Here is a 22,290-nt window from a genome sequence, read left to right as displayed (position 1 = left end):
ACAAGCCAGAAATGTCATAACACAGTGGCAAGGAAGGAATCAGCAGCCTGGTGACTGTATGTGACTCTGTGTATGTGCTAAAGCCACCCTGGCTCTCCTGACCACTCCTCTTCCATGTCATGTTTGTGTATGTGCATGACAGAGAGAAAAGAGCAGTGGAGAAAGAGTCATGGTGAGTCATTGGGGGGGGGGACCCTTGCAATGGGTAGGGAGAACCCAGAGAGTGGGAAGGAGAGCAGGAAGTGGGGAAATGTAAATGAACAGAGCTGAAACAAGCAGAAGGAGCTGAAGCCTTGGCAAGCAATCAGTTTCAGGCTATATTAATAGAGGAGAAAAATGGGGGGAGGGAACTGAGTAGGGTGGAGAGATAGGCTGTCCTGCAAAATGTCAATCATTTTTGCACCACATCACGCTTCCCACTAGTACACCATCTCCAACATTCCCATGGGAATGTGGAAAGGTTCTTCACTCCTTCCCTAACACCTCAAGCAACCACAATCACTTCAAGTCAGAAGCCAAACTAACATCTCTTCCATTCTCTTCTCCCAAAATGTGTGAAATCTAGTAAATTTAAATGCATTATGAATGGAACTTTTTTTAAAAAAATGTTGCAGCATGAAGTGCTCCTGTTCAGACTAGGGTTCCAGCCTGCTATGCCCTCTTTTGGCTACTGTATTCCACTCATGCCTCCTCAGTTTTATCTCCTAGTCCCTTAAAAAATTCATATTGCATTGTGTAGCCATTAGATAAGTTCAGTCCTGTTTTGGTTCTCCCTCCCTTTAGAGGTTTTTATCTAAAGTTTTTGTACTTGTGCTAACCTTGAGGTTCTCCTAAGATTGAAGATACCTTCCTCTTGTGTGCTTATGGTGCTGTTTTGGCTACATAAGAAATCACACATGGAGAATTAGTTTGCTATTAGTATATGAAACTAACACAACAGTAAACATCAGTCATAGGGTTTTTAATCAATAGGTCTGTGACTAAAGGGATTGGTTGTCTACCAGCTCCTTCCAATCCTTGAAAGACCACACTAGCAAATTTAATGCCACAGAAGATTTAACTGGGATTCAAGATGACCAGATTGGAGAATTAGGCCAAAACTAACAATGAATTTCAAAAGGGACAAATGTCATGTTCTACACTTAAGGCAGGAATAATCAGCTGCCCAAATATAAGATGGGGGACACCTGGAATGACAGTAGTACATGTGAAAATAATCTAGGGGTCTTAGTAGCCACTGTTTGATGCAGCAGCAAAAAAAGCTAATGCTATTCTATGCTGCATCATCAGAAGTATAGTGTACCAAACAAGGGAATTAACAGTACTGTTCTGTTCTACCTTGGTCAGCCCACACCTGGAATACTGTGTGCAGTTCTGGGTGCCACAATTTAATAAGGATATTGACAAGCTGGAATGTGTACAGGGGAGAGCAACCTAGATGATCAAGGGTGTGGAACCAAGCTTTAAGAGGAATTGTTGAGGAAGTTTGACATATTTAGCCTGGAAATGAGGAGTCTGAGAAGAGATATGACAGCTGCCTTTAAATATCTAAAGCAGAGCTTTCCAGACTTTTCATGTTGGTGACACACTTTTTAGAAATGCATCATTTCACAACACAGTAATTCAGTTTTACTAGCAAACTGGGGGTTAAACTAACCACTTTCCAGCCCTGGAAGAAGCATGGGGAGTGTTCACATGACAAACCTACACACTGCAGCCGACACACTAACATGTCGCAACACACAATTTGAAAAGATCTCATCTAAAGTGCTGTCACATGGAAGATGGAGCAAGCTTGCTTTCTCATGCTACAGATGCTAGGACCCGAACTAATGGCTTCAAGTTACAAGAACAGAGATTATGACTAAACATCAGGGAGAACTTTCTGACAACAAGAGCTGTTCAACAGTGAAACGGGCTCCCTCGGAAGGTGGTGGACTCGCCTTTCTTGGAGCAGAGGTCTAGATGGCCATCTGTCATGGAAGCTTTAGTTGAAACTCCTGTATTGTAGGGGGTTAGGCTAGATGACTCTTGGGGTCCCTTCCAACTGTACAATTCTATGATTCTGTGACTAGTGCTGGCTGGGAGAAATGCACCTGGAGAAATGCAGCCTGATGAGCAGCCAGAAGGTTGTTTGTTCCCAGAGAGCAACTGTAAGAACTTTGTCACAGCTGCAGCTGAATTCAAGGAGAAGCCCACTGTGTTGGCAATTCATTAGTAGGTGGCAGTTGTGTTGTGGTGAGAGCACAAATACTACTCATGGATGTATAGAGTGTGATATGTGGTGTGCCTTGGATTTTTATATATTATTCTTACTGAATTATTGTACTGTACTTCTGTGTTTGTATTTGTTGTAGTTACTGCATTGTATTATATTAATCTTTGCACCACTTTGGGGGGCCTTGGCCAAAAAGCGGTATTGAAATAAACTTATGATGATGAGGAACTTAATTGGAGAAAGCTAAGTTGCCAGTTCACAATCTAGCAAATCCATGAAATAGTAGAAGACCAGCAGGGAAATGACTATTATAAATTTTGTTATATTTCTCATTTTCAGATTTTCCTACCAAAAGAAAACTAAAGATCAACAAGAACTGCACCAAGTGGGCCAACACCTCAATCCAACAACAGCAAGTCATGCAGTAAAAGAAGCTGGGATCCTGGAATATTTCTAATCAGCTGTTTGGAGGGCAAGGGGGAGCAGTGAGATTGGATGCTCTAATAGAGGGTAGGATTACCAGGGTTCACACATGCAGCTTCAGGTGTGATCAGTGGCTGTTTGCATGCACAATTGCCCACACAGGGAGGGATATACACAGAGAAGCCTGTTAAAGAAGATAAGCAGCCTAGCTGCATTAGGTGCAAGTAACTATGTTATTTATAAACTGTTATAGGAGTATTGGTAAAGTGTATGGAACTTGGCTTTCCTACAATGTTCAGCCAGCTGCTTCATAGTAACTAATAATGACATCAAGTTGCTGTTGTTTTGAAAAGTTATAAAATGTATATTTTCTGTTTATTAGTATTTGTTTATGGTTTATGGTTGCCATATGACCAGGTTGGCTGGCTTTTCATAGATTTGAGACTGGCCATTCAATGCTCATCTCAGATACTAGCTAATGCAGCTTTTCAGTTTTCATAACTGTTTATATCTGTATCTATAACTACATATACAAATATATCTATACATACAGATATATAGTTTGTATTCCTTGCAGAAATGTGCACACATGTGCATGTAGCATTCTGGGCAATTTAGAGAAGAACAAATCAACTCCCCACCTTCCACTGTTACAGCTGCTGAGAAAATAGGGGTCATCTCAGATATGATTGACATGGAAGCAACAATATTCATAGAGATAGGAAAATGCTTTAGAGTCAGAACAATGCTATTGCTTTTTACCTCCCTTAGCTGGAAATGGTGGCTGCCCAGATAAAAGAGTTTAGAAATCGAGAATTTTAGAGTAGTTGGGTAGCAATTCTGGGTGGTTTATTCACCAAGAAGCAAAACATACCAAAAAGACAAGAATTTAGGCTTTTTTCTAGCTCAACTCTTACTTCATGTGAATAAATATGGTTTTTAAAGCTTTTTAAACATATAGAAATTACTCTGTATGGCCAATACAAGATAAAAACTAGGTATCTGGGCTAGCTAATGGCTAAATTGATAAGCCCAGAATCTGAATCGATTTCCCCAAGTCTGGTGCTTTCCAGATGTTTTGGACTACAACTCCCATCTGCTTCAGCCAATATAATCAGACATGATGGGACTTGTAGTCCAAAACCTCAGTAGGGCACCCAATTGGGGAAGGGTGATTTAGGCAAACCTCAATAAACTGTAGTTCATATGGCAACCCTCAAGGTGTGACTATAAACAAATACCAAGATAAAAGATTCTTTTCGTGAGCATTGACTAAGTTATACATCAGAGGAAGGGGGAGAAGGAGGAAGGAATGCACAAGCCTGAAAGTCAGCTCTGTCTTGCACACCAGCCACAATAAACAATGGTTTATCACTACAAAAATTAACTTAGCCTCTCGTGGCTCAAGCACTCATCTCTCTCCTCCTCCTCCTCCACTCATACCACCAGGAGAATGAGTTCAGAAGCTTTTATTCTGCTTTAAACATAGTTTACCATCATGTCCAAAATCAGACAAACTGTTTGGCCTTAACTATGTTTAGCTGAAAGAAGTCAACATATGCCTATGAATTATGAAGCTATTTTGTTTCAGCGAACTATGGTTCAGATCAGGCATAGGCAAACTCAGCCCTCCAGTGGTCAGGGATGATGGGAGTTGCAGTCCCAAAACATCTGGAGGGCTGAGTTTGCCTACATCAGGTTAAGATTAATAATAGTTTAGGGTTCAGGTGTAATGCTAAACTACGTTGCAAGCTCTTCACAGCCATATGAGCTTCTTTCATCCCTATAATGATAAAACATTGTCTGAATTGGGCCAGTATGTGGCCCTCATCATTCTCAGGAAGCATTTTACACACCACTCTTAATTCATGCAGGAAGCAAGCCCATGATTGGCCCTGCTTTTCTCCCTTCTAGTCCTGAACTACTGCTTTTAGCTGACCATCAAGTTGATGGGAAGTGTCTAGCTAAAATGTTGCTGTCTGGATAAAAGCAATGTGGTCATCCACCTCACTTTCTCTGCGATGATGTCAGGTGTTGCCACTGACAGGCAGCAGACAGCAGGATGAGGTAATTTTGACTGCTTCCTGGAGGAGGCACAACACAGTGGAAGCCAAGGTATGAGCTTTATGTATATGATTTTTCCTACAGATTAAAATGATAGAAGTTTTTTTTTTAAATTCAGCAACAAATATATTATGCTATACACAGCAAAGTGACATATATGACTTAATTTATTGTTGTCTGCTTTCTAAGTCTTATTCCTGCTTTGCTAAAGTTGGTTTATGAGTTTAGGGAGATAAAAATATTATTTGAAACCTGAACACTTATTCAAGAGTGAGCTCATACTTTGAATGCCTAGCCAGAAATGGAATGGACACACTCGTCAGAATTAATTATCATGTATTTGATTTAACTGGCCCTTCAATTAGATTGTAAGAAAAATTAATTCATGATCCTAAGCAAATTTACTCAGATAATAAGCCTCACCAAGTTTAATGGTACTTAGTCTGTAGTAATATGCTTAGGACTACAGCAATACAGTGCGATTGTATGCATGATGACATTTCACCCCAGTCCCTGGATATCCTCAACCAGTTGTTTCATGCAGGTGTTCCAAAGAATGGAGGCCAGGACCTGTGTCCAGCCCACCCCCACCCCCCCACCCCGCAAAGCTGTCACTAGAGCAATAAGAAATTCCCAAGCATCACCTTCTAGAAACAACATTCCAGATAGGTCAGCTTCTAGCTGAAATTGTTAATCCCACCACAGCTACCTTTTTGCCGCACATTTGCTTTATTTGTATGTTATAAAATAGAATAACTGGGCTGAAGATTTCTCATCCTGAGCTGAGTGGAAGCTTTATTTATCATGCTTAAAAATAATACTAAAGAAACAAATGGGATTTATTTTAAAGTTCTTGTTGCTGCTTGTTTGCTAGTGACTCATATCCACATTGTTCTCTACTAACGTTTCTGATCTGTAGAAATGAATAGAATGGTTCCAATGTGAAAATCATGCCTGAGACCAAATGGTATGTTGAGCTTCTAAAAGTCTTTTTTGTATGAGAGATAAGATACAGAAGTTCTCACATAAAAGTAAAGCCCTTATTAGAAAAAAACAAAAACTAAGCAATTCTGCATGTATTTTATTTATTTCTTCTGTGTTTGGAAGTTCTTACTTCAAATTAGGCATCCAAAATCATTTATCATGCAAATTGGAGGAGGATTATTTGTGTCTTAAGAAATTTGGATATAAATTTGTCCTTAAAAATATATTTCATAGATTTTTTTTCTTTTTTCAATGTTTCTTGGACAATTTTATTGTATAGCATAATTGTATATCTCATTGTTTCCACTAAAAATCTTCAAACATAAGTTTTATAATTACACATACCTTAAAGGTGTATCTCATATATATATATATATATAGATATAGATATAGATATATATATATAGATAGATATATATGCATGCATGAAAGCATGGTGAAATTATGAAAGTTTATACTTTTAAAAAATAAATTATTATGTTTTATGCTACAATATAGTATATTTATTATTTTATTTATTTAATCATTTAATCCTACACTTCAAACAAGGAGTTCACACAAGGCTATCTGCTCTTCTCATTTTTATCCTCACAACTCTTGAGGTAGGCTAGGCTGAGAGATAGTTAAGTATAGGTTACCCACTGACCTTCATGACTGAGCGGCACTTTGTACCCCGGCCTTCCCAGTCCAACATAGCCCAATGCTCTACCACACTACTTCTCAATATATCTCAGAGTATATAATACTAAAATTGTTTAAAATACAGTCGTACCTCTGGATGCGAACGGGATCTGTTCTGGAGCCCCGTTCGCATCCTGAAGCGAACGCAACCCGTGTCTGCGTGTTTGTGCGCAGGTCGCGATGCTTCCGCGCATGTGCGTGACGTCATTTTGACCATCTGTGCATGTGTGAGCGGTGAAACCCGGAAGTAATGCACTCTGTTACTTCCGGGTCACCGCAGCGTGCAACCCAAAAATACTCATCCCGAAGCTACTTCAACCCAAGGTATGACTGTACTGCAGTCTTGGTTTGGAGGAAGGAGAGCAGAGCAAAAATAAGAAATTTCCCTCTCTTTATGCCCTGTTTCTGAATTTCCCACCCACATGCTGTTACTTGAGGTTTGTGCATTGTGAATTTACCTGGACTTTGTCACACGCTCCCTCCCCCTCCTTCATTCTAAAAACATATTGTCTGATTTGGTCATGTTTTCTCTCATAAAATCTGCAGTGATTGTGAACACTTGGCTGCATCTTTTCAAACATATCCTCCTGTCAAACCAGCCATCACCTCAACATTTTATGTATTTTTCTTATCAATTCCTTGCCTAACCTTCCCTGCCATTGTTTTCCTCTCTGTGCATGATAAGGGTGAGTGTTTTCCTATAATGTTTCTAATACTTTCTGATGGAACAATTTCAATCGGTTTTCATGCCTGGAAGTGCAGAAACAGTGCTGGTCACCCTAATGAATGACCTATGCTGGAGGAAAGACCAAGAGAGTACAACAGTTCCCATTTTTCAGACCCCATGAATTTCAAGATGTGAACAAATGTGTCCTTCTGGAAAAGCTCTGAGTTGGGAGTTAGACATTCTAACCTATGTGTAATATTGTTTCCAGAAGGTGATGCTTGGGAACTTATTCTTGCTATCATAGCATTTTTGCTGGGGGCCCCACAGGTCCTGACTTCTATGCTTTTGAACACCTGCATGAAACAACCTGGCTGAAGATATCCCGGGATCTAGTGTTAAATGTCATCAATATACTGATTACTTCCAACTCTACTTCTCCTTTACATCTGAGTCAAGTAAGGTAGTGGAAGTGCTGAATCAGTGTCTGGAATCAGTAATAGGCTGGATTAGGGCCAATAAACTGAAGCTCAGTCTTGGCATGATAGTGGTTCTGTGGGCAGGTGGTTTACCTGCTCCAGGTAAAGATGTCTGACCTGTTATGGATGGGATGACACTCTTGCTAAAGGATAAGCTTTGCATTTCAGGAGAAGATGCTGATAATGAGGGTCCCAAGCATTCCACCCACTTAAAAAGCCCCACTGGTTCCTAGTTCCTAGTTGAATGTTCTGAGCGCATTCAAATTGTTGGTGCTTACCTTTAAAGTCCTACGCTACTTGGAAGCAGGAAGGAATGCCTGCCCCTGCATCAAACTACCCAAGAGCATTAAGGTGATCTTTGGAAGCACTCCAAAGATCGTATAGCATCTAGATCAAGTATAGCATCTAGTATAGCATCCAGATCAAGCATCTAGTATAGCATCTAGATAGTATAGCATCTAGATCAAGGGAAGTAATAGTGCCACTGTATTCTGCTCTGGTCAGACCTCACCTGGAGTACTGTGTCCAGTTCTGGGCACCACAGTTCAAGAAGGACACTGACAAACTGGAACGTGTCCAGAGGAGGGCAACCAAAATGGTCAAAGGCCTGGAAACGATGTCTTATGAGGAACGGCTAAGGGAGCTGGGCATGTTTAGCCTGGAGAAGAGGAGGTTAAGGGGTGATATGATAGCCATGTTCAAATATATAAAAGGATGTCACATAGAGGAGGGAGAAAGGTTGTTTTCTGCTGCTCCAGAGAAGCACACACGGAGCAATGCATCCAAACTACAAGAAAGAAGATTCCACCTAAACATTAGGAAGAACTTCCTGACAGTAAGAGCTGTTCGACAGTGGAATTTGCTGCCAAGGAGTGTGGTGGAATCTCCTTCTTTGGAGGTCTTTAAGCAGAGGCTTGACAACTGTATGTCAGGAGTGCTCTGATGGTGTTTCCTGCTTGGCAGGGGGTTGGACTCGATGGCCCTTGTGGTCTCTTCCAACTCTATGATTCTATGATTCCTCAATATGCCCCAAACAGAGGCAGATTTAGGGCAACACAACCGATTCCCCTGCACAGGGCACCAAGCCGAAGGGGGTGCCAAAGGCCATCACAACTATGGCATAGTACATGCACAGAATGGAAGGTGAGAGGTGAGGGGGAGCCAATTTCTGACCTCTCACAGGGTACTGATGGAATTTGAAAGACCAAAGTCCGCCCCTGCCCCAAAATTGAAGTAAGGTCAGTGGTGACAAGGGAAAAGGCCTACTCAGTTGTAGTCCTTCCTGTCCATGGGATTCTCTACCTAGGGAACTTTGCTGGGCTTCTACATTGCTGTTGTTCATGTGTGTCTGCATGTGAGTGTGCCAGGTGAAGACTTTTTATTTTATTTTCGCAGACGTTTTAAATGGTTTAGCTGCTGCTTTTAACTACTCTTTCACTGAGAGTGGTGGGTAGTTTCCAGCCCTCAGGCCTAGTTAAGCCCACCAGGACTGTTCATTTGGCCTGTGAGGCCATTTCAGCCAAGCCAGGCCCATCTGCCTTACAGATAAAGACATGGCTGGATCAGATGAGTTTCTGCAGACACTGTGTATCAGCTGATTGTTGGCCTTTGCAAACCACTTTGGGCAGAAACGTTGTGATATCAGGTGAGTGACAAACACACAGCCTATTGGAAGCTTGCAATCAGGACCTGACTACAGTAGTACTCTCCCTATCAGCAGCTGGCATTCAGAGGTTTGTATCCTTTCATGGTCTTATAGTGTATGATTTTTTTCAAATCCTCTTCTAAAGCCATTCAAGTTAATGGTCATCACTACATCTTGTGAGAGTGAATTCCATAGTTTAACTGTCTGCTGCTTGAAGAAGAATTTTCTTCTGTCTGTCCTGATTCTTCCAACATTTGGCTGCATTGGATGGTCACAGCTTCTAGTATTATGAGAGAGGGAGAAAAGCATCTCTCTATCCAGTTTCTCCACTCTTATCTGCTATGCCTCTATCATGCCCACACTTTTCATACTTGTTGGAATTGTCTGCGTTGGTGCCTTCAGTATTTAACCTTTAAGAAACTCCCATCCAACTTGGGATCCTTTTTTATTCGAGTATTCCTGACTATGGGATTTCACCCACTAGTTCCTTAAAAAGTGAAAACTTACTATGCCAATAAAGTCAGAATGAATTAATGAATGAATAAGTGAAAACTTATTAAGATCCTCACCTATTGACACAATCTTCAACATGGCTACTCGAAATTAACTTGTGTTGAGTTCATAACCCATTACACACTTATCTGGAAATAAGTCACACTGAGTTCAAAAGGACTTCCTTCTGAATAGAAATGTATAGGATTGTGCTGCAAGTCACACTTAATTCTTTTAGACTGTAATCCATAAGTCTTGCAAGCAGTTACACAAGAATGAAACTTTAAAATAGTTCATTAAAATAGTCCTGGGTTTAAAATATATTTTCCTGTTTCCTGTTTTGCTTATTTTATTGTGTATTTTTTTTTCTTTCACTTTGTTTAAGATTAGGCAGAGAGAACTGATTTCTTTAGGTAATACTAATCTTTAATGCCTTTTGTAAAGCAGGCTCCAAATACACAAGGCATCCTAAGAAGCCTTTCTAAACTCTGCCATGCGATATTAAGGCTTTTGAAGGGTACTAATGTATTTGTGTGTGGGTTTTTTTAAAAAGGGGCTGGGAGATGAAGAAGCAGTGAAAGTTAAGCTACATGTGACAATAGTTTTTTAATGTCATGTGTATTGTTTTAACAACTACAAATAGCAGGCACTGAGGGGCTGTGAACTGCAGCAGATTAAGGGGGGTAACCCTTTTTTAAAACTTTGGAAAACTATAAAAATGTATTTGTTTTGTTGGGAATTTTCTGACAGATAATTTTTAGACTGCACTGCTCAATGTTTTGTTTTAGTATATTGATACTAGATTTTTATTGACAGCATGTCTTTCAACTTTATTTGTGCATTTGTGCATTGTGGATATTATGCTTTTTTACTTTGCTGCTTATTTTTAAAAATCCTTAGACATTTACAATATATAAATTGATTAATTAAATAAATAATTAATTAAAAACAAATATTTCCCTCTGCCACAGACCTGATGAAGATTGTCCCTCCAAAGCTGATATTTGCATCAGGAGGAGGAACTCCCAGTGTAAGACTGAACTGAAAAGAGGTTGGTTGGGAGATTATAAAAATGGATAAGGGAGATTATGGAGTGAGTTAGAGTTGTAGATGTTATTGGGAAGGGAAAGGAATGAACTATTAAAAGCAAGTGGTGGATGCAAGACAATTCTGGAGGAATGATATGAAGAAAGGACAGGATAGAGACAGAAGAGGTGGGTGGAGGGAAAGGAATAAATGTAAAATAAACACTATCCTTCCTCTTAATTATAAAGCTAAGAATCTGAAGCTGGGGTCCCCTCATGCAAATTAAAGGTCATTTGCTCATCGCACAAATATCTGCTTTAATAAAAATAAGAAGGACTGATGCATGTTCACTTGGAAGACTGCACTAATAAGTGATCAGTTTCATATATTAACAAATCATTGAAGATACAACACTTCTGCATATACTCACATTGCCCAATGTCACCTCAAATGCAATGTTTTTCAATGAAAGCACCACACATTCATCAGTGAGTCATCAAGCTCTGAATCATCACAACATGAGAAATAAAAAAGGATGTGAACCAATGCTATGGATTGTTTGCATTTGCTTTTACCTAATTTGAATGTGTTTTGGAATGTCCTAGTTCTCCCACAGTGGATTTGAACCTCACGGGGCAGAGTACAATATTAGCAATGGATGCTTCTGCTCGAAAGGATAGTGGAAAAGTGGTTGTGATCATGAAAAGCAATAATTCATATAAATAAGTGGAAAATAACAGTGAATAGAGCCCAGGTTAGAGCAAGAGAACACTGCTTTGTGATCTTATTTTCCAATAAAATGGATAACTATCTTCATACACACAGACAGAAATTTATCTTAAAAGTTTATAAAGAAATCATAGAATCTTAGAGTTGGAAGGGACCATTTGTGGTTGCCAGACCCCTTTAATCCCTTGATCCAGCAAGTGTTAAAATATAAACTAAGCTAGTTTACTCATGAGGTGATTTCCTGGTGGATGAACCATTATGAGAAACAAAGGAAAGGAGCTCTGAGGGAGACGGCAAATGTGTAGGGTCCGTCCCCTAGCCCCAGCCCGCAGTTAGTTGGAAGCACAAAAGCTGGAGTTTAGAGCAGAGTTTTCAGGGATGTGACCTAGAAGTAAAGCAGGAGAGAGCACAATGTTTGATTTCCATTTGAATCCAAGGCTGTGGCTATGGGACAAACAAGAGCCTTGTTGGGTGTTAATGCTGTGAACAACTCCAATGTAGGCTTAGGTTGTATATATGTGTAAATAAAGCAACTATCTTAAAGACACCACAGTCTCTGCTGTGCCTCATTTCCAAAAGGAAACATGAACTCTGGGCAGGTGCCTTGAACCCCTGGAATGTTGCACTGCTCAGAGATTGGGGAGGCGTGCAGCAATATTATTAACAATGAGATAAACATTTTCTTGCATGTTTTGGAACGTGACATGTGGCACAAAGACAAAACCTTGACACTGCAAGACAAGAAAGATACTCAAGAATATTTTCCCACAAATCTGATACTAACACTTCCATCATGTTTGTGCAAACTTCTAGAAACAGAATAGCACGAGCTAGCATTAGGGATGAGATACAAATACACCATCAGAGTTCCTAAGCACGTCAAACTAGGATGTTCTAGTTACCTGAGCATATTAATGTTCTGCTGCTAAATATGGGGTAACTGACAATTGTGAGCTTTGGGGATTCATAGGTAGGGGTTGTTTAGGAAAAACCCTCAAACTTTGCTTTTTCAAAAGTGGTCAAAAAGACATTTTCTCTCCCCACTTCCTTGTGATTTTCTGGCCTGTACATCACTGTTTTGGGAGGGCATTCTATACATTTTCTTTCTTTCTTTCTTTCTTTCTTTCTTTCTTTCTTTCCCTTTTTCTTGAGTGTGAGGAATTGAGAAGGTGAGAAGGAAGACAAAAGTGAGGAGGAATGAAAAGTTCACAACTGGGTGTGGGTGTGGGTGTGCTTGCCATTCTGCCTCCTCCAACTTAATGCAAGAGCTGTTCTCTAGGAGGTCCTGTTTTAGCAATCATAATAAAAAGGAAGTTGAAAACATACAAAGGACGGCCCTGCCTGCTTTATTTCTAAGGTGCACGTGAGACATTATCAATCACAGCAAATGCTTTCAGCCTATTGTTTGTGCAATTCATCATTAAAAACATGTCAGCCTTTGATAGAAACAAATGCATTCTTAACCAGGTTGCCTTATTTCTGGTTTGTGTGATCTGCTACCTGCCGTGTGCACCTGGCCCACTTTCAGCTGCATAGGTGACTTGCATGTGTGTGACCTGAAAAAGAGGTGAATAAAAGTCTTGCTTGCCTATGTGCCCTGGCCTGCCATCACCAATTCAACGGGTCAGTGGAAACAAGACTTCACATCTTCCCAAAGCAAGCCGGACAGACTAGGGCTTTGGAGGGGCAGCATGGAAGATAAAAGGCAACTCACTCGCTTTGCTGTCACTACTGCTCAATGAATAGGAGGCTTTACTGTCACCTATAAATGGCCCTGGATCGAAGTCACTTTTTCCACATGAGGCAGCAAAGTTCGAGCACAGTCCCTGCAAGTTCCTGCTGCTATTTTCTGGGACTGTGCTGGCCCCTCAGCTATGTGCCTAGGCATGGCAAGCCTCCTTCCATGCCAAATGCCCACCAGTCCATCCTGGGAGCTTGGTACCAAAAAATGTACGTCCCACTAAGCTCCCCTGAACTTTGCACAGGAGAGGCACACAGAACCACTTACTGTGGCTCTTTTACTTCCCTTCTTTTATGAATAGAGGTGACTTCCAGGGCAGGATGCCTCTGCCTTTGTTAATTTCATGCCACACTAAAGTGGGAACTGAGCAAATGCAGATGCAGTCTCCTTCCAATACACACTCTGCTCCCTAGAAGACGTTTTCCTGGCAATTGACCGAGTCCAATATCAGCAACACACCTGCCTCAGTAAAAGCCTCACTTTCCGGCTCATAGAGATTTGCATTCCTCTCCAGTGTTTCCCTGGCGCACAACCCGCAATTTAACGCGTAGGCTGGATGGATGCAAGTGGCATTAGAAAGGATAAGAGCAGCAGGGGATAATGTGAGCTCCTCATGTGAAAGAGGCTATCTAGGACCCTCTGTCCCCTTTGCAGAGAAAACTCTGCCTCTTTTGCTGAATTTTTTGCCTGTCTATAGATGACATTTGGAGGCAGCTGTCCTCCAGTCACTTTTGTTGCAGAATTGCAAAGATTCCCCCTTCGAGGGCTTTTAATAATACAGAGATTGTCAACCCCTGTGTTGCTAGACCTTGGAGGGTTGGGGTTTGCTCTAAACTTCTTGGAAAGATAATAATTTGAAGGAGGGCGCACGATAATTCTGCTGACTCGGGACAAGGCGTTCGCCTAGAAAACCTTGACTCTTCTCCCTGTTTCTCCCATCCGTCCCACTGTTCTTCCCTTTCCCCTGCTTTTCCTCTCGCTCTTCCATCGCTGCTTTCAAACGGTCGAGAGATACAAATCACGACGATTCCCTCCCCTCACCCCCGCTCCCCACAATTCACGTGCAATAAGGAACTAAAAGGGAATACTAAAGAAGGAGGGAAGCCAGGAGGGAAGATAGCAGCGCAAAATGCAATCGATCGATCGAGTAAAGGTACTCACATGACTGTGGAGCGAGCGGCTTTACACGGACTCTCAGAAAGCTGAAGGTCTCCTCTCGGCCCGTTTTTGTTTGTAGCTCGTCCTCTGCGCAGCTCCCGCAGCAAAGCGATCAAAAGCTGCAACACCGGTCGCTTTGCAAAAGGGAACAAACACGGGAGGGTTTGTATTACTCCAGATTCTTGTATGTAGCCTATAAATAGCGAACTTTTAGATGGAAGCAGCTAACAAATGAGAAGAGAAGACGTAATTTTGCACGGAGGGCCCCCCCCCCCGCTTTCCGGGGCAGTTGCCGGAGCTGAAAGTTGTGGGTGTATTATAGCGAAGGAACTGGGCTTGATCGTGATTATGAATGTTGAATGTGTGGGGTTTTTTGTTTTGCTAAGCTAGTGGAATTCTGCCTCCCCTTGTTGACTTCTGGTGCCTGGCAAAAATGTATCCGAATATTGCCGATATATTTAGAATAATAATGGAGATGGGAAATTTGTATAAAGGGGGACCCTATAAAGCATTAGCTTTCTCGTAGGTTGAACTTGAAATTTTGAAAGCCTGTGTTCCTTATACCTGTCATGAACCCACTGAGTGACCTTGAGCAAATCACCCTCTTTGAATCAGTCTTCCATCTGTGAAATGGGATTCACATGGCTATCTCACACGGCTGTTGAGAACACAGCAGGAGTATAGAAGTACTAATAATTGGTGAACTCATCCGCAGCTTATTTGGGATAGGAGTAGGAGAGAAGAGATGCTACTGTACAGATGACCAATATCTTCTCACTAAGTAAACTTTGGGACCACACAAGCGTAGCGTTTGTCTATTCAGCCTAGAGCCACCATTGTTATTGGGCACTATTTGGTGGAATTGCCCTAACGTCTTCTGAGGATGGGACTCCTACTATCTTTCTTCTCCTTCATTTACGTTAATAGATTCTGAAGTATTGGCGTTTTCGCGGGGGGGGGAGCTTCCCCCTCATCAAGGCGGCCCGTGGCTCACCTCTGGGGGCCATTGATTTCCGAGAGCTGGAGGGACTGGCTCCCTGTCAGCGGCGGAGCTGCCGCTGCTAAGGATCCTGAGCCCTGCAGCTCCGAGAGGGGTTTCCTCCCCGTGACAGGTAGCTGTCAGAGCTGCCCGGGTAGGAAGTGCTGACCTGTCTAAAGAAATGCATCTGCGTCTCTGAGAATTTTCCGGACAGATGTTGCCAGTTCACTCCGCGGAGGCTTCCATCAATTTGCGCACACTGAGTGGAGTTGATGACTGTTTGGGTTTGGCAGCGGCGGGGAGTAGTGTGTGTGCGTGGATGTGTGTGTGATGCCATCAGACATCCTGTGGCACCGACTCTCTGGGAAATGTCCGCTCCTATACAACAGGGCTTCTCAAGCTCCCTCGCAGCCAGGCTGTGCCCCACAAAAACTAACGCTGGAAAGTCATGGGGAAAGATGACTTTGAGTTCGTTCCCCTTTGGGCTTTTCTCAGCTTGGCTCCTTTTAAAATCATACTTTTTATCTTTCTTTTCTTCCTGCTTCTTCCAGACTTTCTTTCTTTCTTTCTTTCTTTCTTTCTTTCTTTCTTTCTTTCTTTCTTTTTCTCTTTTTCTTCTTTCTGAAGTTTGTTTTATCTTTTCCTGTTATGTGTCTTCCTCTCTTTTTGTCTTCTCCCTTTCCAGATTTTCTCTTTGGCTTCTCAATTTTCTCTTGCTTTTAATTACTGACCTAGCTTATTTCACAGCTCCCAAGGAAAAGCATGCAAAATCACTGAGGTTTTAAGGTACATCAGTGAACATCTTACTCATTTTAGGTCAAAGGCATAATTCATTCTTTGACAACTATGGTTCTTATATTCAAGCCACCAACCAATGAACCTGGTTTCAAAGCGGGTGGCAAGAAACTGTGGATTAAATATAGTAAATCCATATGGGTATTGTTATTTTTTCAAAGAGACAGAAAGATGATTACTTTGACATTAGCAACTTGGATTCCATTCAGGATTCTTAAATGATTCAAGGTCATGGTCCTGTGCACAGTTACAGGTAAGTAACTACGTAGGGCTGTGACTTTAAAGTAGTTTAAAATATGAAACATGACTCCCACCTAATTGTCAAGTCTTGGAGAGAACATACACCCAGGAAATGTGGTCGTGTGCCCTCATGCACATCTGTGTATGCAACATCAAAGAAGAATATGTATGGGCATATTTAGGGTTTGCGAACCCCTTGACCCAAAATAAACATGTGTTTTTATACGTTTAAAAAACTGACCAGACATAACTTCTGTCATTATTAAGATGCGCATTTGATGATTTATAAGCAGGAGGAACTTTAAAAGAGGAAATTTGTAAATTGTCCATTTGTTTTTTACATGTATATCCCCCTTCATTTTCTCTCTCTTTCAGAGAGATTTGGGGGCAAGACACTGATCATTGAATAATCCTGTTTGTATGGAACTTGTTAAATAGGATAAATAGGACATTCATCTAATTAATAAACGCTACAGTGACTCACACTGATTTACACAGGATTTAGTACACATTTTTGCATCCTTGAGAATGTGTTTTGTGCCAACACAGGGAAAGCCGGCCTTCTTCTTTACTAAACTTTTTGTTGGCCTGTAATCTGAATCTATCTATAGGACCAAGGTCAAGTAACTACTAAAACAAAAACCCCTCTTGTGTTATGAGGAAAACTGCAACTGTAACACCCTCTTCCCATTTGGGAGAAGTGGGGAGAAGAATTCCTGTTTTCTCTCTGTGAACCAAAGGACAGAGTAACACGCAGCAGTCTCCACATTAGAACAATTCACCTTTTACTTATCTCTTATTTATTACATAAATAACTTAGCCTGTTTAGAACTTACTACCTTGTGTTCTTTCACTAAATAAGAATATACGCAACTTTAATGCTGCTTCTCCACCCACTACTTACCATTTGCAAGATCTGTATTAAATGTTTATAAGACCATACTGCACCTAACAGGACTTGGTTTATTTTGAATGATAAAGCTACAGCAGGTTCGTCTTGTGTGCTGCTAATCCCTGTATAGCTTAGCTTTGTAGCCCCCCCCCCCCGGCGCCATGCTCTTTTCCAACTACAAGTCAAGTTTAAGGGAACCTAAAAATTGATGCTTTAATACTCCAAAACTGTGTGTGTGGCTAGTGTTTAACTTGCAATAATTATGCAGAATTTCAGTTTATTCTTCATGCAGAATCCAAATTAAAACACCTCACTTGCAAATATTTTGTGATGCGATATTAGCACGCAAATTAAAGTTTAAAAGTTTTGATGCAGGCTTGTGCTAATGTTATTCTTGATAAAAGCTGGAAAATAGAGAGCACAGATTATTAACTGGAAATGGTTTATTATTTGGGTGTGATAAAAATGAAGGAAAAGGGCTATAACTCTGGTAGAGCACATGTTTTTGCATACAGAAGGTCCCAAGTGCATCTCTAGCAAGAAGCACATGTAATGGGGGGATGGGGATGACCTCAGACTCTGGAGACCTACTGCCAGTCAGAGTAAATAATAATGGCTAGATGGACTAATGGCACAGGGAATCTACAGCCATCCAGATGTTGTTAAACTACATCTTCCATCATTCCTGATCACTGGCCATGATGGCTAGGGCTGATGGAAGTTGGAAATCAGCAATATCTGGAAGACTATGACATGTGTCCATAAGATAGGCTCGGGATGGTTGGAGTTGTGCATGCTGTTAGGCAAAGAGGAGGTTTGGAAGGGTTAAAGTAGAGAATTGCAAGAAAAAGTAGTTTAAGAAAGGGAGAAGGAAATAAAGATAGGATGGAGGAAAGACTAATGTGAGGACATGGATAGAACTGGGAATAAGTTTGAGGGAACTCAGGGAGGTGTGTTATGAGGAATAAATGCAGGTTGTCCTGCCCTATGTCTGTTGAACCTGGGATTTTTTCACCTAGAATCCCTTTTATTGAAAATTAAAGGATGAAAGCCCATCAGCCTAACTACCTTTATCAAGAACTATGGGCAAAGTTTAATCACATTGGCCATCACAGTTTGAAATAGCGGCATGCGTTTGTGAACGAGCCATGACAGATTTTTATATATATATCACCCGATCTTGCCTCAAACACTACTTTCAACAGAGGCAGCTGTGTAAAATTTCACTCATTCTACACAAGGTTAATACAAAATAAAACTGAAATCTAACTAAAAATACTTAGAAACACGGAGCTCACAGAGCTGTTCATGTGGGATGAAAATTTGTATATGACATAATGAATACCCCCCCCCCCCGGCATTACCTGCCAGTTCTCAAAGCATGCTTGGCTATTTATTCCAAGGAATGAATTTTCCATGTTTTCCATACACAGATCCATAGATCCATTCAGAACCCCTAGTAATATGGATTTACATAAAAGAGGTGCAGCCTGCTGTTATCACTAGACATAATGGCCAAACATATTGTGATGCACTTAGGGTGACTTGAATCCAGTGAGATCTTCTGCATTGTACTATATGGGGATCTTCTGTCATGCAGAAAGGGACGGGTTGTACTAGAATATGAAATAATCAAACTGGTTTCTTCTCTGAAACCAGAAACAGAAATCTATACTTTTCAAAAGTAACTGTATTGCAGAGGCAAACTTTTCACAAGTCATCAAACTTCCAGACTCTTTCTCACACAAATTTGGACTAACACCCCCGTCAACTCTAGGCAAATGAGGGGCAAAAGTTCTGAAACTGGACATTGCAACCCAGTACTGAAGTGTAACTGAAGTGCAAACAGCTCCTGTCCTCAGATCCAATTGAGACTGTTTTGTTATGGCTTGTTTTCTGAGTTTATTAACTTTTTACAGTCAAGGAGCAATTAAAGATTGCAGGCACCCAAATGTCATAATGAGGGTACTATTAGATTTTGCTTTTTCAAATGTGAAATGAATAATATTCTTTCTTTCTATCCACCCATAAATTTTCCTATCTCTGTGCTTCACTCGAGAATGGAGGGGTAAAAAGATGCAGGGGGGTGTTAACACAGGGTAGAAAGATGAGAAACTTAATTGCATGAATCTTTGTTTCATGTGGATTTTTTTAAAGCTTCTAATACTTCCTCAAGATAGTTAAATAAATTGTTTTCAAAGTGTGCTGTTTAAACAAACTTGATGGAAAGGAAGTTGAAAATAAGTTACAGAGATGTACCAACCTGCTTTATTTATGGGGAACATGTGAGACATTATTTAAACCTGGAGGGGGACCCTTTTATAGACAATCCTTTGATAGAAACAAATGTCATTTTTACTAGATTCCCTTATTTTTGGTTTGTGTGATCTGCTACCTGCCATGTATGCCTGGCCCACTTTCAGCCCCACAGGTGCCTTGCATTGTGTGCATAACTGTGTGTGACCTGAAATGCAGGTGAATAAAAGTCTCACCTGCCTACCTGCCCTAGCCTGCCAAGGTCAATTCAACGGGTCAGCGGAAACAAGGCTTCATGTCTTCCCCGACCGAGCGAGGACAGACTAGAGCTTTGAAGGGGCAGCGTGGAGGCTAAAAGGCAGCTCACTCGCTTTGCTGTCACTGCCGCTCATTGAAAAGGAGGCTTTACTGTCGCCTATAAATGGCCCTGGATCGAAGTCACTTTTTCCACATGAGGCAGCAAAGTTCGAGCACAGTCCCTGCAAGTTCTTGCTGCTATTTTCTGGGACTGCGCTGGCCCCTCAGCTATGTGCCTAGGCATGGCAAGCCTCCTTCCATGCCAAATGCCCACCAGTCCATCCTGGGAGCTTGGTACCAAGCAATGCGAATCCCACCTCTCCCACCCCTCTGCCTGAACTTTGCACGGAGACGGAACGAAACACACACAGCCACTCACTGCGTCTCTTTCGCTTTCCTACTCCTGCCCTTCTTCTTTTATGAATAGAGGTGACTTCCAGGGCACGATGCCTCTGCCTTTGTTAATTTCATGCCACGCTAAACTGGGATCAGAGCCCAGGTCCCGCAGATCTCAATTCTGCTGCACACCCTGCTCTCCAGAAGGGCTTTTCTGTCCCTGGCAATCGATTATACCCCTTTTAAGCAACACACCTGCCTCGGTAAAAGCCCCATTTTCCTGCTCAGATTTACATTCCTCTCCAGTCCTCCCTGTCCCACCGGCACGAAACCTGCAATTTAACGCGTAGGCTATATGCAATTTGGGGGGGGGGGGTTACTTCATTGTGACGGAGGGGATGCTTGGGAATGCTTGAAAAGCAGAGAAAGCTTATACATTTGGGAGGATACGAGGGAGCGCATGGGTACTGGCTAAGGTTCTTTTCGCACTCTTCTACAGGCTCCCTGGGGCCCTCTTTCCTCGTCTTCTGAAAGAGTGAACTTAAGCCTCCTTTGCAGAATTTGCAGCCTGTTTCTTTATCATATTAGGCGGCAGCTGCCCAGTGCCCACCAGTCATTTTTTGCTTGCGAAGTATCAGTGATCCCTGTAATCCTTGGGCTTTGGTTCTCATACGGATCTTATCCGTCCGATATTGCCCAATTTTAGGAGGAATGCCTAACTGCCACTATCAGGAGAATTGGAACGAAGCGACACATGGTCATTTTGCTGCACGTTCTCAGCTGATTTAGACTCAGGAGACAAGGTAGTCACTTAGCAAACCTTTCTCTCTCCGTGGTGCCTTCCGTCACCCACTTTTCATTTACTATATCCCCCTCCTCCCCTTTCATAATTGCTTTCCGCTCACCAAGAATACAAACCTTACACATTTTTGCGGGGCGGGGGTCATAGGGAGGTACTCACATGGCTGTGCGGCGAGCAGTTTACACGGACTCTCTGCAGCTTGGAGGTCTGCTCTCAGCCCGCTTTGATTGTAGCTCGTCCTCTGCGCAGCTCTCGAAGCAAAGCGATCAAAAGCTGCAACACCGGTCCCTTAGCAAAAGGGAACAAACACAGGAGGGTTTGTATTACTACACGTTCGTGTGTGTAGCCTATAAATAGCGAAGTTTTTGATGGAACCAGCTAACAAATGAGAGGAGAAGGCGTAATTTTGCGCAGGGAGCCCCCCTTTCTCTTTGGAAGATTAAACCCCCCCAGGCAGTTGCTAGGGCTGAAAATTGAGGGTGTATTGTAGCAAAGGAATTGGGTATGGTGGTGATTATGCATGTGTTTATTGAGGGTTGTTAGGGTACTGTCGTGCTTTCTCGAGACATGCGCGCGGGCGCGCGCACGCACACACACAAACCACATTTGCTTGAGGCTGACCAGGGTTAGAATCACTAACTGCACTTCAAAAGTTCTTAATGATAAAGGGATGGGGCTGAGAAGAGTTGGGTGAGGCACAAAAGGGTTGTTTAGGAAATGTGGCGGAATCAAGACTGAGAGATTCTGGGACAGCTGAGTGAGGGCTCTTTTAAATCAGCCCGTTCCTTTAATTCTGCTTAGGAACCTATAAGCCCAGAGGATGCATTATTATTGCAAAGCACTTTGCAAACCAAAATATATCTTTTATACAAAAATAATTTCCCTCCTACCCACTTTTTTATTTTTAAGCGTCGGACACAGATCACTCTTTGTCCTTCTTATTACAGAAAGATCCTCATCTCCTGAACTTGGGGGCATTTCGCTGACCAGTAACTTGGCACCAAATAAACTTTTGGAACACACAAGCGTAGCGTTTGTCTGTGCAGCCTAGGCTCACCATTGTTATTGGGCACTATTTGGTGGAATTGCCCTAACGTCTTCTGAGGATGGGACTCCTACTATCTTTCTTCTCCTTCATTTACGTTAATAGATTCTGAAGTATTGGCGTTTTCGCGGGGGGGGGGGGAGCTTCCCCCTCATCAAGGCGGCCCGTGGCTCACCTCTGGGGGCCATTGATTTCCGAGAGCTGGAGGGACTGGCTCCCTGTCAGCGGCGGAGCTGCCGCTGCTAAGGATCCTGAGCCCTGCAGCTCCGAGAGGGGTTTCCTCCCCGTGACAGGTAGCTGTCAGAGCTGCCCGGGTAGGAAGTGCTGACCTGTCTAAAGAAATG

At 42.0% G+C, this 22,290-nt stretch overlaps 1 protein-coding gene across 11 annotated transcripts in view; it reads right to left on the bottom strand.

The window, feature by feature from the left end:
• The window catches only part of ESRRG (estrogen related receptor gamma), a 471,650-nt gene extending 450,424 nt beyond the window's left edge, over nt 1–21,226 (bottom strand). For 6 of the 11 annotated variants that reach the window (XM_083605309.1, XM_083605326.1, XM_083605312.1 and 3 more), the window contains exons 1-2: nt 21,061–21,188; nt 14,308–14,438 (exon numbers count right to left, since the gene is read on the bottom strand). Coding sequence is in view for 2 of the 11 variants with exons in the window: in XM_083605313.1 (XP_083461439.1) it covers nt 14,308–14,309 (2 nt within the window). In the remaining 9 variants the exon portion in view is untranslated. Of the gene's footprint in view, nt 1–14,307; nt 14,455–20,354; nt 20,411–21,060 lie in introns of those variants that run through there. The other 5 variants (XM_083605305.1, XM_083605327.1, XM_083605314.1 and 2 more) reach the window with 3 other exon arrangements.
• Between the last annotated feature and the right edge of the window lie 1,064 nt (nt 21,227–22,290).

The sequence above is a fragment of the Podarcis filfolensis genome (assembly GCF_964270895.1).
Source record: "Podarcis filfolensis genome assembly, chromosome: 3".
NCBI classification, from domain to species: Eukaryota; Metazoa; Chordata; class Lepidosauria; order Squamata; family Lacertidae; genus Podarcis; species Podarcis filfolensis.
This window is presented reverse-complemented; position numbering and strand designations above follow the sequence as displayed.